General features: G+C 45.7%; 3 protein-coding genes across 3 annotated transcripts in view; 1 reads left to right on the top strand and 2 right to left on the bottom strand.

Moving 5' to 3' along the window:
• The window catches only part of fryl (furry homolog, like), a 74390-nt gene extending 68619 nt beyond the window's left edge, over positions 1-5771 (top strand). Inside the window, 3 exon segments of the mRNA XM_042056956.1 lie at positions 675-785; positions 2130-2329; positions 2982-5771. Coding sequence (XP_041912890.1) covers positions 675-785; positions 2130-2329; positions 2982-3414 — 744 coding nt within the window. The 3' untranslated portion in view covers positions 3415-5771.
• A 3840-nt stretch (positions 5772-9611) lies between these two features.
• zar1 (zygote arrest 1) lies at positions 9612-11208 on the bottom strand. Its single transcript, XM_042057948.1, has 4 exons — positions 10509-11208; positions 10198-10290; positions 10033-10107; positions 9612-9927 (listed from the first exon to the last, which is right to left on the bottom strand). The coding sequence occupies exons 1-4, from the start codon at positions 11181-11183 to the stop codon at positions 9784-9786; spliced, it is 987 nt and encodes a 328-aa protein (XP_041913882.1). The 5' UTR covers positions 11184-11208; the 3' UTR covers positions 9612-9783.
• Positions 11209-11315: 107 nt separating this feature from the next.
• slc10a4 (solute carrier family 10 member 4) lies at positions 11316-17014 on the bottom strand. The gene is made up of 3 exons (XM_042057946.1): positions 15920-17014; positions 15278-15488; positions 11316-12954 (listed from the first exon to the last, which is right to left on the bottom strand). The coding sequence occupies exons 1-3, from the start codon at positions 16483-16485 to the stop codon at positions 12424-12426; spliced, it is 1308 nt and encodes a 435-aa protein (XP_041913880.1). The 5' UTR covers positions 16486-17014; the 3' UTR covers positions 11316-12423.
• Positions 17015-17422: the final 408 nt, after the last annotated feature.

The following is a 17422-nucleotide window of genomic DNA, read 5'->3' as shown; positions in this document are numbered from 1 at the left end:
GGTGGTGTGCCCATGGTCAGGGTTTGGACACATACGGGCTTAAGGAATGATAGTGGTCCTGGCGGTTTTTACATTAGGGTTCCCACCGTCCATCTACCTATCTATCCATCTATCTGTCTATCCATCTATCTATCCCTGCATGCATGCACATCCCTCCATCCCCTCCACCCTGTCTGTTCTTTTCGCTCTCTCCTCTGAGGCGACTGAGCCGTGCGGCATCCCGCTCCCCACCCAGTGGCTGCACGTGGGGCAGAGTCCAGCCAAGCACAGCTAGGCGCAGTGGAATGCTAGCTAGATGCCTGTGCTCAAGTTGACTGGCCGTCCAGGGACATTTGGGGTGCGAGTTGTTAAGGGTGGTCTAGGGTCTCTAGGGGGGGGGGCCTGTTTGGCCAGCAAGAAGTCCGGCGGGTGACGTGACGTGGCACGGCGTGACGCCCTGCTCCTCTATAACCCTTTCATCTCTTCGCCGCCGTCGCTAACCCTGGCATCCATCCATCCAGTCATGTAACTGTGTGTGCCACGTGGGCTGGACCCCTGCTAACATCTGATGTTTTTGTTTCTCCTGCTTTCCTACTGTCCTTCTATTTCTTCTTTCTTTTTTCTATCTTTTTTTTTCTTTCTTTCTTTGTTTTTTTTCTCTCTTTCTCGCTCTCCTTCTTTCTCTCTGTCTGTAGGAGCTGGAGCTTTGCCGGCGGCTGTACAAGCTGCATTTCCAGCTCCTGCTGCTGTTCCAGGCCTACTGCAAGCTCATCAGCAGGGTGGACACAATCAAGAGAGAGGCAGAGGTAGGCACCAAGCACTAGCACTGCGCACACACACACACACACACACACACACACACACACACACCAGCTTTGGCGCATTTTTGATCCTTTGTGTGTCTACCTGTATGTCTCCTACATACACATACACATATATACACACACACACACACACATACATGCACATGTACACTACACATACACACACTCATGCACGCTCTTTGATAGTTCCTCAGAGGGAAGTGGAGGTGACTCAGTGTTTAATTGGGCTTCAGGTTGTCGAAGGGAAGTGAGTGAGACAGGCAGACAGTCTGAATTACACCCTGGTCCTCTGATGGAGCAGGCTAATACACACACACGCACCCACACACACACACACACACACATGCACGCAACACTCACACAAGCCAGATCACACACACTTTACAAACTCGCATCACATGCATGCTTTCTAAATACTCTCACACACACACACACACACACACACACACATGATCACGCATGCACTTTACACACACTCACAAACCCACATTCATCACTGATGATTCATTCGCAGTCAGTCATGTACACACACACACTAGATCACAGACACTATAAACACTCACGCGCAGGTAAAAGATGAGCTCTTTTTTTCTGCATTTGGGGGACACAAACATGTATTTTCTGCATTTGGAGGACACATACATGAAATGGGGGGGGGGGGGGAGTAATCTTGTATCTGGTGTTATCACTGGGAGCGCTCTGGTTGCCAAATCAGCCTGATCTCCATGCAGATGCACCGATACAGTGGAATCCAATTAGATTTGTGGTTCATACACACTCCCACATGCAGCACCATGTATCTGTCTGTTCCCATCTTTGATTAGTTAGCATTGCACAACACACACACACACACACACACCATCTTTCTTGGGTAGCCCGGCGGGTTGCGCAGTTAGTGGGAGTCTAATGGGATTGGCTGCACTGAATCAAAGCCAGTCATTTCTCGCATGTAGGGGCAGGACCAGCTATTCCAGCTAATCACTGATCAATGCTAACTGAGTTTCCTTATTCGCTCTGGTCAGGGCCAGCCTCTGTGCCAGGCTGCAGGCATGCCCTATGGAAATGTGGAGTGTGTGCATGTGTGTAGCTGAACTGCCTGCTCTTACTGAAATGATTGCTGTGTGTGTGGACTCTGTGTGTGTGGGTATTACTGCATGCTGACCTGGATGTGCTCCCTTCTCTTTCTTTTACTCTCTCACTCTCTCTCTCTCTCTCTCTCTCTCTCTCTCTCTCTCTCTCTCTCTCTCCCTCTCTCTTCTCTCTCTCTCTCTCTCTCTCTCTCTCTCTCTCTCTCTCTCTCTCTCTCCCTCTCTATCTCTCTCTCAGGTGATCAACATGTCTGACGAGCTGGCCCTGCTGGAGGGCTGTCTGAAGGAGGCGGAGTTGGCGCGTGACGGACAGGAGGAGTTGAGCGCGGGCTTGGGGGAGGCGGTGCACAGCAGCACAGAGACGGCCATCCACGCGCTCATCGAGAGCCTGCGGGCACGCCACTTCAGCCAGGCCCTCACACAGGTCAAAGCCTTCAGGTGAGTCTCACTAACACACACACACACACACACACACACACACAGACCACACGCAGGTCAAAGCCTTCAGGTGAGTCTCACTAACACACACACACACACACACACACACACACACACACACACACACACACACACACACGCACACCACACACCACACACAGAACACATACCACACACACATGTCAAAGCCTTCAAGTGAGTCTAACGAACACACACACACCTACTCCCAAACTCAGCAAAGCATTAGGTTTGATGCAGAGCCCTCAACAAAGCATTAGGTTTGGTGCAGGATGGCATACATAAGTGAGACCTTTCACACCATAACTGCTGGCCATTAGTAAAAAGCTACTTATGGTTAATTAACTAACATTACGGCTTTGATTCAGTAGACATTAAATCCAAAGTCTATTGCTGTCGCCCTTGTGTGCTGGCGACTACATCAGTGACCCAAAAGTGTGTGGCCACACTGGTCAGTGTCTCAAGGTCTTGGAATGAAAGTGGATTTGGAGTTTATAATTGCCGTCAGATCATGAGTCATCGTCCTCTCTCTGTCTCTTTCTCCCTCATTCTCTTTTTTTCTTTCTCTCTCTCTCTCTCTCTCCCTCTCTCTCTCTCTCTCTCTCTCTCTCTCTCTTTCTGTTCCTGTCCTCAGGGCTCTGTGGCCCAACGACATCTTTGGCAGCGAGAAGGACGACGCGGTCCAGACGCTGCTGCACATCTACTTCCGGCACCAGACGCTGGGCCAGACAGGCTGCCTGGCGGTGGTGGGCCCCAGCCGGGACCTGTCGCAGGCCAGCGGCCGCCTCATGGAGCTCAACCTGCAGATCCGCGAGGCGCTGCGCCAGGCCCACACGTGCCCGGCGCTCGGCCCCCCCCCACACGCAGGTGCAGACCCAACCCCAGGACCAGGACCCGACCCGCGTCCAGAGGGACACAGGGATCCAACCTCAGACCCCCCATATCCAGCCCCCGCCAGAGACTCAGATCGAGGACCCCTTGGAGACTCACACAACGGTGCTCAGCACTGGCCTGTGAGGCGGGGCGGGGCGGCGCGGCACGGGACGCTGCGGCGTAGCACGGACTGAACGTAGGGGACTGCTGCCTCGCCCCACCCCCACCTCCACCTCCAGGGTCCTCTCCATCCCACCCCCCCCCCCCCCCCCCCCCACTCTCTGCACACCTGCACTTGGCAACATGAAGGTGGGGGGGGGGGGGGGGGGGTTGTGGGGAAGAGCAAGGAGGGAGTAAGCGTCTGAGAGGAGGAGGGGTGGATGGGGGGGGGGGGTCCCGTGGGTGGAGACTGGAGACGTCATTTTAAAGGGCTAAAAGGATGTGAGGGGGATGAACTCAACTCGCTCATGTAGAAAATGCGCAAGTGTCGCTCTTCCCATTCTTCTTCCTCTCTCTCTCTCTCTCTCTCTCTCTCTCCTCTCTTATTTTTCTCCACCCGAAAAATAAGCCGACCTCGCTTGGAAGAAGTTAAAAAAAAAAAAATTTAAAAAAACATTCTGCTGCAATAACTACTCGTGAGATGGTGACGGGAGGTGGTGTACGGAAGGCCAGAGGCAGATGATGCTGAACTGGAAATGCTTCTCTTTCGTGCAGAATGACCTGTGAGCAGCCTTCCTTGAGAACGGCAGGTGGGCTTTCGGTGGCCCACAATGCACTGTGCCAGCGAACTGAGCACGCAAGGTGTGGTCGCCATGGAGATGGCGTGAAGAAGAAGTGGTGCAAGCAGGAATCCCCGTCACATTGAACTCATAATCAAACATAATATTAAGAAACGAAAAGGAAAAATATATATACGAATAAATAAAAACAAGGTTTCAAATGCATGCTTGAAAGAGAAAGCACTGCAAGACATATTTTTGGAGAAATGTATTTTTTATTAGAGCTAACATCTTAGGATGTAAACATTAGGGATATTTAATGTGTAATTGTAAGCTGGGGGAAAGGGCGGCTCTCGCCCTCAGGGTGCTGTATAAAGAGAAATGTATCTGTTCACTTTACGGACCACCCCTCCCCCGCATCCCCCAGAGTCTGGGAAACACCAAGCCTTTGCTTAGTCGCTCTAACAACAGCAACGAAAAAGAAACTCTTACCCTGTTACCAAATAAGTAGCTGCCTTTAGAAACCATAGATATCCGTGTGTGTGCACGGATGTGTGTGTCTACGTGTGCCTGTGTGTGTGTGAGAGAGAGAGAGAGAGAGAGAGATTTTGTTTGTGTTATCGCACAGACGCATGTGCTTGTGTTGGCGATAGAGGTTTTGTTCCTAAAGGCATATTTACATATAAACACACACACATGCACATACACATACACCGATTGAAATGTGCGCGCGCACACACAACCACACACATAGAGTAAGTGCTAAAACTGGCTGCAACTCATTATGGAAATATCAATAACTTATTTTACTCTGTATATATTTTAGAAAAAATTGTATAGTGTAAAAGCAGTATTTTTTCCCTTGTACATTTGTGTAATGCACTGTTAAAGCAGAATAGAGTATGAAGCTAACGCAAAAAAATAAAAAATAAAACAAATACGCAAGAATTGAATAAGAGACCAGATATAACAATCACTAACAAATCCTCTTTACCATTCTACTATGTTGGCAACTGAAACTTTTCTCCCCAAAAGAACTGGCCTTGGCCTGGGCGAGTGGTCATCCACAGAGAGGGCACTGACAGAGGTCAGAGTGCAAAGGTCGTCGCCGGGAACCGACACCTAACTCCACTGCTTAGTAGTCGAGAAGAGACACTTGAGGTCGTAGCTCCATCTCGATGTTTGGACGGCCATTGCCCAGCCCAGTCTTGCCACGTGCATTCCTTAACTCCACTGTGATTCTCCATGCCGGCTTGCTTTCCCCTTAGACAGGTTGTTCTGAAAAACCTGTGCTGAAGAAAGCTTGGGCTCTTGTTCGTCCATGTTGGCTCTGTCTTAACCCAATACCCCCTGCCCCCAAACCCCTGTCCGGCTCAGGGTTGCACTGATGGTGTGTTCTAGCCCTATGCCCTGAGGGGGAAACTGGCCATGGTGGCTCTGCTGTGCTTCTGAAAGGCACTGGGCTTGCTTGCCGAACTGCAGGACATTAAGCAATGTCTTGAGAGAGAGGGAAAAAAAAAATTGTCGTCATGGCACATTTAAGGAAAAGATATAACAAGATGATCACTGTATTCATTCCTCACATCAATCTCTTCTGTTGCTTGTCTGGTACATTTTTGAATGCTGTTCTTAATTATTTAATGAATATATGGATATATTATTTACCTGGAAAAGTATACTTTTTATTTAGAGGTGCATTATTCCTTTTCTTCTGTTTTCTTTAGTTTTTCTGTTGATTTTTGTGTTTTATTTTATTGTTTTTTTTTTTTGTCATCTCACTCTTTACCAGCCTTTCCTCATCTGGATAAATAAAAATCTGATCATATGCACTTTCCCAGTCTCCAGCTCTTTTACACACACGTGCACACACACATACACACCTGATGCCAGAATCTAATCGGGATTGCCCTTACATCAGTGTGGGATTGTTCAATCTCACGCGGAACCAGAGTTCCGTTCAGTAGGCCTATCAAACTAGCATCATATCAGTATTTAGTTGTAGAGGGCACCATTGGGTGGGGGTAGGTTTTCTCGATCGCTTTGATGCTTGTGTCAACTCTGAACTCACGTTTTCTAAACAGTTGACGCCCATGTCTGAACAAAAGCACTCTGGCCAAAATGACACATTTTCTTTGCAAAAGACTGTTACTCTCTCAAAACACTTAAAACATGCAGCTAAAGCACATTTTCCCTTCAAACAACACATCCTTTCGTCAAATCACTGTGATTTCAATCACTGTGACTTTTCAGTTTTTTCTGATACCAGAAAAAGGAGAAGGACCAAATGGACTGAATAAAAAATAATTGTATTCATTCCTCCCAAGATGTAACTGTCATTGAAATGTAAGACCTAGACAAGACAGATTTCACTGAACTACAATTGTCATTTTTCATCTAAATAGACCTTCAGTAAACACCTTTTGTAATGTTTTTTTCACCAAATAATTAAACCAAATAAAGTACTTTCTCTAAAAGTGCTTGAGATCCTTACTTGCAAATAGCAACAGAGAACAGACATGGCGTCTCATGGATGATGAATGGTTGCTGATTGAAGAATTGTGCAAAGGAGTTTCACACAGGTGTATCAGAGATTCAGACTTATGCAAGGAATCTCTACCACCTGTGAAAATATGTTTTCCTTTTGTTTAGCATGGGGAAACCAACATATCTAGCAGCACACATGAGTTCAGTATTAACTTAGAATTCAATGTTCTACAGAGATGATGCATTATTCATCTTTTAATTTACAGTGTAAACAGGGTACCTTTTTAAGCTAGATTTATTTGTATTAATATAAGCATTAATAAGTGCAGTGCATGCATTAAGTATTTACAGCGCTTTGCTTTTTCCACATTTTATGTTTCAGACTCATCTTAAAATGGATTCAATTATTTATTTTTTTTCTCATCAATCTACACACAATACTCCAACACCCCACAAAAAAGCTAGTGTTTGGAGTGATTTGTAGATAAGTAAGGGATAATGTATAGAACGCCGGTGTTACATGGCAACTGGCACCCATGTTAACTGGCTGTGTTGGTGACGTTTCTTTGACAGATGTGGCCGCTTGCAGATTTGTCACTTTCTGGTGGAAACTGGAGACTAAATACAACTATGCATGACATATTTAAATGTCAAAATTGTCTGTAGTACGCTACATGCACTGGACCATAAATATGCCACCAAAAAAATAAATACCAAAACAGCCTAATAATAACTCCACGTGGGTATCGAACCTGCTTCCTAAATGAAACCTCTTAAATGATAACCATTCATCTACGTACTTGAGCCACGAACCAACTCATAGTGCAATTTACTTGACTTACTCTATACAATTAGAAGTCAGGTAATGATTGTAGCAAGTTAACACGGCTGATGGTGTTGTCTTGCTACAGCAGTTGCCCAAGCCAGTAGGTCTTCAAAGTACCATGGTTAAGTTTTCAAACATTTCACTGACTGCTGGTCATGCTCTCTGTGGCCACCTAGTATCTGTAGCCCAAATTGAGGAAGCGTTGCTGGTCTAAAAATAAATAAATAATGAAAAAAAAAAACGTGTGATTGGGAGGACTGAACCCATGTCGACTGCGTGAAAAAGCAATGTATAGGCATTAACCTGTTGCGCCACAGGAGCAGCACCCAACGCGAGAATTAGGAAATAAAGTATAAAAAAAAACACCAAACCCATGTTTACATGTCAGTAACATTAACGTTAATAGCCTATAAGCCTAAGAGTTTTGACTCTCCCTGTGCCCAAATGTTGTGTAAAATATGAACACGTTATAGACTTCTCCTGCCCATTGCAGTGTGCGTTTCAATGCCTGTGTTTCATGAACTGAATTCTTAAAAGAATAGGCTGGACAAAAGGATACACAATTAGGCAACACATTTTTATTTGATTTATTTGCTGACGTTCATGTGGCTCTACAGACACTTCAGGTAGGGGCGGCCACAGCCTAACCTCAGTGAAACGTTTGTAAAACTTAACCATGATACTTTGAAGGCCTACTAAATGGCTTGGGCAACGGTACCGATAACATGGTAGCCAGATAACATGAACAGCTATGTTAACTTGTTACATTTATAATAACGTTAGCTGACTTCTTTTAATCATACAACTGAAGTCAATTTCTGTGAGTGCCGTCAGCTGGTTCGTGGCGCAAGTAGATAGACGTCTGATTACCAAGCAAAGTCAATTAATTATTCGTGGTTCAATGCCCATGTGGAGTTCATTTATGCTATTTAGGTGTTTGTTTTTTGGGTTGCATGTTCATGGTCCAGTGCATGTAGTACTACATACAATTTTGACTTTTAAACATGTCATGCATATTTGTGTGCGTCTCTAGTAGGCCTACATGTATATCAGAAAGTGACAAATCTGCAAGCGGCCACATCTGGCAAAGACTCGTCATCAATCAATCATGAAACGTCATCAACGCAGCCAGTTAACATGGGAGCCAGTTGCCGAAATTACGGTTTATTGGCAGCGCAGATCCATATGAGTTGGGTGAGGGAGACGAAGTACCAAGTTCAACCACAAGCGCCCCCCTTCCTCTGATAACTTCTGACATTCTCCTCTCTCCCTGGTTTTTTAATAACTTTTGGAAGTCGATACCTACGCCAGATGTTTTTCTCAGTCGGACCTATTGGTACAACCTAAAACACGGCAATAATTAACCATTTTCCTTGAGGATGTTTGGGATTTACTTCAGTGCCTAATGCTTTCTAATGAGGCGAGTAGGCCATCTCCAATATGGCGACGTCCAGATCTGATGACACACCGTGCAAACCCCTAATATAAAGAGATGTGTGCCTCTCCGAATAATGTGCAGTGAATTCATGAGATGGACTCCAATCAAGTTGTAGAAGCATCTCAAGGACCATTCATAGAAGTAGGATGCACCAGAGCTCAATGATAAGTATTCACACCTTTTGTTATGACACTTAAAATGGAAGATTTCAGTGTTGTTTTTTTACACATTTACACTCCAAGCACTAGCTTTTTGTGGGTTGTTGGAGTATTGTGTGTGTAGATTGATGAAAAAAAAATTGAATCCATTTTAAGAGTCTGCTGAAACATAAAATATGGAAAAAGTGAGTCACTGAACACTTTCCATATGCACTGCATTTGAGGTCACAGTCCAAATGAAAAGGACAAGGACCACAAATGTCTACCGAGATGCGAGTGTGGCAGTCACACGTCTCCTTAATGCAGGTCTTATCCACACAACTGTATGAATATAATTCCCCCTGAAACGCGTACAGTGGAGCTGATTGCAGCCCTGCCTGGTTTTATCCATTTGCTCAAGTCTGAGGAGTAGGCTACTAGGCCTACTGCCATTTTAAAGTGAATGACAAATGAGGTTGTTTTAGATGCCAGAGAAATCTGTCCAAAATATATGTCGAGTTTTCATTGTTCTCCTGAAGGCAAGAATAGCGCTGTACCCCTGCTCGCAATATCAAAGGCTTCTTTTAAAAAGAAAAGCTCAAAGCTACATGCTCACTGACACGTAAACTTACAATTCAGCAAGCCAACTGTGTGGAGACAGCATACCATTAAAACTGGGAGGTTAGTGTAGAGTTCGTAGCTAACAGAAAGAGCTGCAGGTTGAGCTGCGGGTTCACTACCAGCTTGACCAGACTGCAAAGTGTAAATAGCGTAGGCAGAGACGACGTGCTGCTGATTGCCATTTTATTATAAGCATTCATTAACATTTGTCAACAAAACAAAAAGAGGGTAACCAACCATTACTGATACAAACAAAAACAGTGCTGTTCAGAGCAAGCGCCTTTGCTCCGGCCGTCAGTGATAGTCCTGTGCGTGAAAGTCGGACTGCCAACGGGCAGCTAAATGATGTACTTGAAGCTGAACGTGCTGTCACAGGACAGTCTCTTGCCCTTGCACCTCCCGCAAAGATCCTGACGGTGAGGTCGTTTGGGGTCCACGTGACGCGGTGTCACTGGGCATACGCACCTCGCCTTGTTGCAGATCTGAAAGGGAGGACCGTACACATGTAAGGGACAAACATGGACACCTGCAAGTTAATTTTTTTTAAGTCCACCTTCTCCATTGGGCATTTCGTCTGAAAATCTTACCTGGCATGTTATGTCCTCAACGCGGTACGGATTGAATGCCTTCTTACAAGTTCTGCAAAACTGTTTGAAGTATACCTGTCAAAAAGGGGGAAAGTTGGTGCCAATTGATTAGATAGGCTTAACGAAATGGGTAAATAAAATAAAAATGTTGAAGGCCCTGCCCACCTTGTTGGTTCCCTGTACACACCACACATATGCGCTCTCCCAGCGCAGGTTGCACTCCTTGCAGTGGTAATAGCCATACTTTTGCTCCAAGAACTATAAAGAAACGGAAAAAGGAGATGTCGACCATTAGGCCTAGGCCTACTTGTGCCGGTTATGTTAAAATGAAACACCTACACTTAACATTCTTAACAGTTCAGGCCGAAAATCCTTGGGCCCCGATCACTACAAACCCAGTAAGAACACACTGTTTAAACTCAACGGTCAACGTTTGATATGATTTAAAGCAGTTTTTGAAAAAAGTTCAGTCTAACCTGAAATCTCACGCGTCCTTTGACGTTGGAATCGCCTTGTTTTCCACTTTGAGTCTCGTCTTTCTGATCATCGGTAATATTTGAAAGGTCTTTTTCTTCGTTTCCGTCCTTCTCTGGACTAGGCTTTTCTTTGGCCGCCTTCTCTGCGGCCTCAGTCTCACATTCGGAGCCCTCACTTTTCAAAGTGGTGTCGAGTTCATCGCCACCCGAGAGGTTAAGTCCCCGCTTTTCTCCCTTGACGTCTGAGAGGAGAGATGAGAGTCGTCTGGAAGTAATCGGGGAATAAACGGCGAGGGTGCGCGGGTAACGAATCGCAGCGCCTCCGGTGCGCAATGGAAGCTGAACTTCCCGACCCCCTTTTCGCAAAACATTTCGGTTTCGACTGAGGGTCCGCGGGCCCAAGGAACACTGCACCGATACGTCGGTTTTGGGGTTGACCTGCACGGCAATATCTTTGGTGTTAGGCCTTCGAAGTCGCGGCGTCAGATTGGGGTTAATTTGTGCCAAGATCGACTTCAATTGTGCGCGATGGTCGTTGTCAAAGTAGGTCTCCGCGTCTCCGAAGGCAAAATAACTCTTGTTCCGCCAGGTCTTTGGTTTCGGACATCTATACGAGTATGGATTGTAAGATGAATATAGGTAACTTTCAATCGTTTCATCTCCAAACGAAGCCATTTTGCTTAGTCCTTTGAGGTGTGGACGCCAGCTAATTTATACACAGGCCTTGTTAGGTTGATTACAATCAGGTGAGCATCCCTGCCTTGTTCTGTCGTCCAGTCAGTGAACAGTTTCACACACACGCAGAAGGAATTTGCAGTGCATATTTTATTAATGTTTATACACTTAACATAGGCTATGGCAAACATTTACATAATTGCACAATTTAACTGGTTAAAGGTACGATGTTTTCATTTTATTTATGAAGTAATCACACATTGTTGTATTTAACATGGATGCTTTGGTGAAATGTGTCTGGCTTAAAAAAGCAAATCAGACGTGATTATGAACCATCGCATTACAAATGTAAGTTACAAATGCAGTGTTGCAAGGAATAGCCATGGAGGCACAAGTATGACACGATGGGAGCTCTGACTCTGAGCACTTAATTTTAAAGCCACAATTCATCTTCTTTTCACACAAATCACATAGCAACACCATCATTATTTCTAATGAGGACCATTGTTTTTGAGGATATTAAATGAGTTATTTTTATGAACAGAGAATGGTTTATTAGTCATGCCACACACCATCAGTGTCTGGAATAATTAATGAGTCTTGACCCAGCAAATTGCTCCCCTTTCACACAGGATTTCATGAATGAGGTTCATGAAAATAGTCAATACAATGTTGATGTAAACCTGTATAGTTGGAGTGTTCCATTGATAGTTGTGAATTCAACCCACTGGTAGATTATTCCAGGCTATAAGGCTTTAGTACTATTAAGCTTGAAGTATGGTTCAATGGATTCCATGCAAAGAAATCCCATCTGCGTAGCTGTCCTGTTGTGAAGTTGTGAACATGTGCCGGAAAAAAAACAGCGTATGTGTTTTGAAAACATAAATGTCATCAGTCACCAGTTCACATGGTGATTGTGTTACACAAATACAGTCATCCTCAATCGTTGCAGTGGTTGCGGTTGTTGCGGTTGTTGTTTTTCAGTGAAATGAAACATGGAATCAGTTCATGTCCTGAAAAATGCCCAGGGGCACATCAGCCCCTACAAGACCATGGTGCAGCTAACCAGCCCTCTTGTGGCATTCTCTGGAGCTGCTGAGGAGAGTGGTGAGGTTTCAGCGATGGTAGCCATGATTGCATTGGGAATGTCAGTGTTAAGAGAGGTATGGAAGCTCACCCCCTCGCCTGTATGTCTGTATGTCTCTCTGTCTCTTTCTCTCTTGAGTGTCTTTAGTAGTCCCTACACCGGGGTCGGGGGTGTTCCTCGAGACTCCAGCGCAATGGAGTTGGGGTCACTTACGGTCACCGAGCCATAAGCCGTGTCGAAGGCCCCGTCGTCCTCCTTCAGCGTCTTGTAGTTGATGTCCGTGTCGTCGCTGTCGCCCAGGTAGTCCTCCTTGTGGAGCACCTCCGTCCGGTACATGCGATAGGCCAGGATGAAGATGCCGGCCTCGGCCGCCTGGAAGAGTGCGTAGAGCAGTGGGAACATGTACATGCCGCCCATCAGCTGCGGCGGGAAGGCCAGCTTCAGGATGGCCGTGCACAGCTGCACGTTCTGGCAGCCCGTCTCCATGGATACGGTCCGGCAGCTGTTGGGCGGCATGTCGAAGAGGCGCGCCAGTCCGTAGCCCGCCCCGTAGCCGGCCATCGGCATCAGCACGGCCACCAGGTAGACGGACGGCGGGATGGTGGACAGGAGCTCGGGGCCCAGCATGGCGCCGGTCATGATGAAGAGCATCACCAGGGTGACCAGCAGGGACCACAGAGACACCTGGGGGGAGGGGGAGGAGGAAGGAGGTGAAGAACAACAGGTGAGGGTCATATTCCCACAGCCCACCCCAGAGGAAAGGAAAACTCAAAACAAGATCTCTTCTTTGTCTTGCCTATTTCTTCTTACACATTTGAGGACAATTTAGCATCAATGTAAAATGTTGACCATTGTTTGGTATTTCATTTAATCTCCTAAGAAATAGCCTTCCTCTTGTCTCAACCCAAATTCAATTTAAATTCAACTCAAGATCTTAAGGTACTTTTCCTTTACTCTGTTGCTAATTATTTGAAACCTAGAAGGGTTTAGGAGAAACAGGTCAAAATCCAGTGATCTCTAAATGAGAGCTGACAAGACTGTTGTAAGCAGCAATGCTTTCCATTGGCACAGCACTCAAGCTCATAGATGACACCCAGGGGTCCCGTGGGTTTAAGGGAACTTGAAAGCCTTCAGAAGGTTTATGCTCCTTACACTCATGCATCGGATGTGTGAAAATAGCAAGACAATAGGTTGAAGTGTTCAATGTAGTAAGAATATAGGAAGACGATAGAATGAAGTATTCAGTGTATTTTGGAAACTAATAACTTTTGGAAGTTCTTTGTGACCCATACAATGGTGAAGGAGGTATGAATAATTTCAAGGCAGGCCTACAGATTAAAATATGATTATGGAATGATTTAAACCACAGTGAGAACATAGCCATAATCGATTTGATACGGCATGAACATGTTTACAAGAGTGGCATTTGTGAAGACAGCTAATCAAAGGTTAGTTCAGTGTTTGTTTTCACCCAAATACAGTATGTCACAGTCACCCAAAGGTTGGGGCTGGTATTTCTGCTTATGAGGCTGGGGAAGAAGCTGTTTATTTAATTATGTTTGCTGTGACATATTTGATACAAGAGTTTAAATTGGTCTCCATCATACTGTAGAACTGTATAACAGATATACTCACTGTGTATTAAGAGTGACACTTTTTGGATATGTGTTTGATCAGGGCCTTGTCTTTGTGGAAACGGAATGTTAGAAAAGATCATATTGTGCTGATTGTGTACAGTGCAGATTTCCACCACAGATGAAACTTCTGTCTGTTCCTCACCCTCGCCCCATGGTAGGGGGCAGAGAGTATTGTAATCTGGTCCATCTATGTGTGCCCCTGTCTGTTTATACCTTCCAAAAGTCTGGTTTACTTCAAAATGCTGTACATAGCAAAGGGCAACCATATCTTGGTCCTCTTACATGATAATCTGGATACAGGATTTTTCTCTCTTGTTCAGTTTCTTTTTACCATGGTCGTCTGACTGTTCTTGTTGGATTTGTGTGATCTGTCTCAGCTTGAGTATGGGTGGGTGGCCACTGGCTTCATACTGTATGTATTCATCACAGGGCTTCGGGTGAGTTGCGATGTTGCGAGTTGGTGTTTTTTATATATATATATTGTCTCGAAACTAACATGCTTTTCAAAGGGAATCCCTCAGGAAGAAAGCGACCGGAGTGGCACGTGGGGCCATTCAGGGCCTCGTGCGCATTATGGCGAAGAGAAAAGAGCAAGCCACCATCGAGTGAGAGCCTGCCTCGCTTTTATCCACTTCACTTGATGCGTTCCACTTATCATCCCCCACCCAGATACATCATTCTGTCACACATCTCCCACCCCTGTCCTTTATTTCAGCGCTCGGCCCGAGCTGCTCTTGGATAAGCTCGTCTGAAAGAGAGCTAGCCTGGCTCTGGGAAGAAAACGACTGTGATGTCACTGCGCCCCGAGGGTCAGCCTGTCCACGCTGGAGACAGACCGAGGAGATTACGCAGTGCGCCCAGCGGCAACGAAATGACGACATGCACGCAGCAAATAACTGGATTTTCACCACAGTGATGTTTCCATTTAAAATAATCAAGATAGTATTTTTAGAAATGTTGAAATCAACATGTAAATGGACTTCAAGGTGATCCATTGAAGTCCATTTACACGTGCACGCCAGACCAGGGCTCAGATTCAGATTCTATCACTTAGGGCAATACCATGGAATTAGCACTGAGCATTATGTATAGACCTTAAGTGTTTCATAACCTGCAAAAAACAAGTGTCCTAACAGTTTTTGAGTGTCGAAATTCCAGTTTTTAGTCCTTACAGTGAAAATGAACAATTGCTTTACAACTAAGCTACATTATAGAGCACTTTAGGACTTCAGAAAAACTGCAGTATAACTTATAATTTCTTGTCCTATAATTTCATTTTTTTTGTTAGGGAGCATTGTTTTCAGAGTAAGACATTCTGCAAAAGTGTATGTGTTTGAGATTAAGAAAAGAGAATACAGATGTCAACTCACTTTTAGGACTATGTCAGCAGCGCGGGTGTAGCGGTATCTGAGCCAGACACCTAGACCGATGGGAATGAGCGTGCTGCACAGTGTGATGATGATCGGTCCGAACGGCAAGAGGTTCACCACGGGCGTGTTGATCCATGCTCGGCTATACATCCACAAGCAGAGCGGCATGAGGACCAGCGCGAGAATGGTGGAGGAGATGGTCATGATGATGCTGGAAAGGTGACAAAAGATTCATTAGCACAATTGTGGGGAGGATTGTGACCAAATAAAAAAAAACTTTTACGCAAATGATTTCAAGTAAAGAGAATTACAGAAAAGTGGCAAATCATTCACAGTGACATACTCTGCATGTGAGGGCAATTATTAAATGTTTTCTTTGAACACAACAAATGCAAATTAATTCATCTCTGTGGAGAGTGCGAAACCAGCCAATTTAGCATCCGCTCTGTGCCCAAAGCTCTCCTTATATAATTCCTGTGAAAATTACTTACCGGAAGAGAGGCGTTATTCATTGATACTTTTCAGTTAGTCGGATACACTTGCTTTATCTTTCAATTTAATGTTATTAAACAGTTTTGTGAAATGTATTAGTTTGTATCATAGTTTTAAGCATACTCTCACAGTTGAATAAACGGACTTTACCTCAGGTTCATTTCACCGTTGACCAGTAGTGACAAAATATTGGAAAGGTTTCCTCCGGGGCAGCAGCCGCACAGTAGGACGGCCATGGCCGCCACATCGTCGAGGGAGAAAGCCAGTGCCAGAAGAAAAGCCACCAGAGGCATGATGACGAACTGGCACACCAGAGCCAACAACACCCCTATGGGCCTCCGGATATGCTCCCCGAGTTGGCCTACCTCCACTGTGCATCCCAGCCCCAACATGGTGAAGCACAGGATAATCCCCACGAACACGTTTATCCCATGACTGAGTGGCGAGTCCCAAAACGCGACCACCAGGTGACCCGACTCAGGTGGAGCCAGCGAAGGCGCAGGTGGTGCCGCTAGTAAACCAGCGGCTATAGCCCCCTCGGTGGTTCTAAGTAAAGACACTGGATCCCTAGTAACGCGTAATATGGCCGTGACGAAGTCCTCGGACGCGCCGTCCGGGACCCTGGTGGTGCCATTGAGTTGCCATTCATCTTTGGTGAGATTGAAAATGTGGTCTACAGGCGACGCTGCGCTCTCCGGCGAGGTTGCGTTCTCCATGGCACTTCCAGGGACCGATGCGCTCCACTCTCCGGGGTGTCTCTCAGGATCCGTGCGCGACGCTTCACTGCTACGGGACAGGTCCTTGTGTGGAGACGCGGTCCCCTAGCGGCGCATCGTCATCGCCTGCTGTCACCAGTGACGGAGGTACATTGGAGTTCCTACTGACAAGAGAGTGCGGTGGCACCACCGGGCGCGTTTTGCGCATGAAGGTAGAGCCACCTATGGGAACCCTTTAATGCGCGGATTGGCTCACATTTGACGTGCGGCACTTTCATTCTTAAAAAGTACAAATTTGCTTGTGAGCAGAATCGGTTTCCTCTCTCCCGCAATTGTTTACCCAAAATATACGATTAAAACACTTTGTTTTAGATCGTGACATTCCCACCTATCTTTCTATTAATCTTGTAGACTATTCCCTAGACTTGTGGAGAAGTCGTGTAAAACAAATTTTAATATCGACTTCTATGCTTCTGGCCATAAGTGTCATCACAAGTGTCCCTGTTACGCTCCAAAAGGACTGCTGTTGATCCCCCCCCCCCCCCCCTCATGCATATATTCCAGACTTTTCAGGGGCCCTCTCCCCCCTTGGGGCCCTGGTAATCAGTCCCACTTTTACCTCCAGTTCAATGCTTTTGTCTCCAAGCAACCTGACTGTATTGGCTCAAAGTTTGTCATCACCTTTTCATCACTATTGCAGTTCGTTAACTGCTGATTGCTTTGGTTGGAGGACTTGAACTTAACCCTTGTACGGTGTTCGGGTATGTGGGACCAGTTTTCAATGTTTGCTAAAAGAAAAATCGTCCTATTTATTATTTCTTCAAACTCAGACTCATATTCTGCAAAGAACATAAAAAATACTTATTTTCGATAACTGCGCACACTAGCCTAATGTTTTTACCAATCATCGCAGGTCTCCCACTTTCCTGGACATGAA

Source organism: Alosa sapidissima, chromosome 12, assembly GCF_018492685.1.
Source record: "Alosa sapidissima isolate fAloSap1 chromosome 12, fAloSap1.pri, whole genome shotgun sequence".
Classification (NCBI taxonomy): Eukaryota; Metazoa; Chordata; class Actinopteri; order Clupeiformes; family Clupeidae; genus Alosa; species Alosa sapidissima.
The sequence above is the reverse complement of the archived record's forward strand: the minus strand, read 5'-3'. Positions and strand labels throughout refer to the sequence as shown.

Excerpts from the sequence above, each read along its gene's own strand:
- zar1 (XM_042057948.1), bottom strand. The coding sequence starts at position 11,183 with ATGGCTTCGTTTGGAGATGAAACGATTGAAAGTTACCTATATTCATCT. Across the intron at positions 10,291-10,508 it reads AAGGACGCGTGAGATTTCAG|TTCTTGGAGCAAAAGTATGG; the intron begins GTTAGACTGAAC and ends GTTTCTTTATAG. Across the intron at positions 9,928-10,032 it reads TTGAGGACATAACATGCCAG|ATCTGCAACAAGGCGAGGTG; the intron begins GTAAGATTTTCA and ends CCTCCCTTTCAG.
- slc10a4 (XM_042057946.1), bottom strand. The coding sequence starts at position 16,485 with ATGGAGAACGCAACCTCGCCGGAGAGCGCAGCGTCGCCTGTAGACCAC. Across the intron at positions 15,489-15,919 it reads AACGGTGAAATGAACCTGAG|CATCATCATGACCATCTCCT; the intron begins GTAAAGTCCGTT and ends TCACCTTTCCAG. Across the intron at positions 12,955-15,277 it reads CTGCTGACATAGTCCTAAAA|GTGTCTCTGTGGTCCCTGCT; the intron begins GTGAGTTGACAT and ends CCCTCCCCCCAG.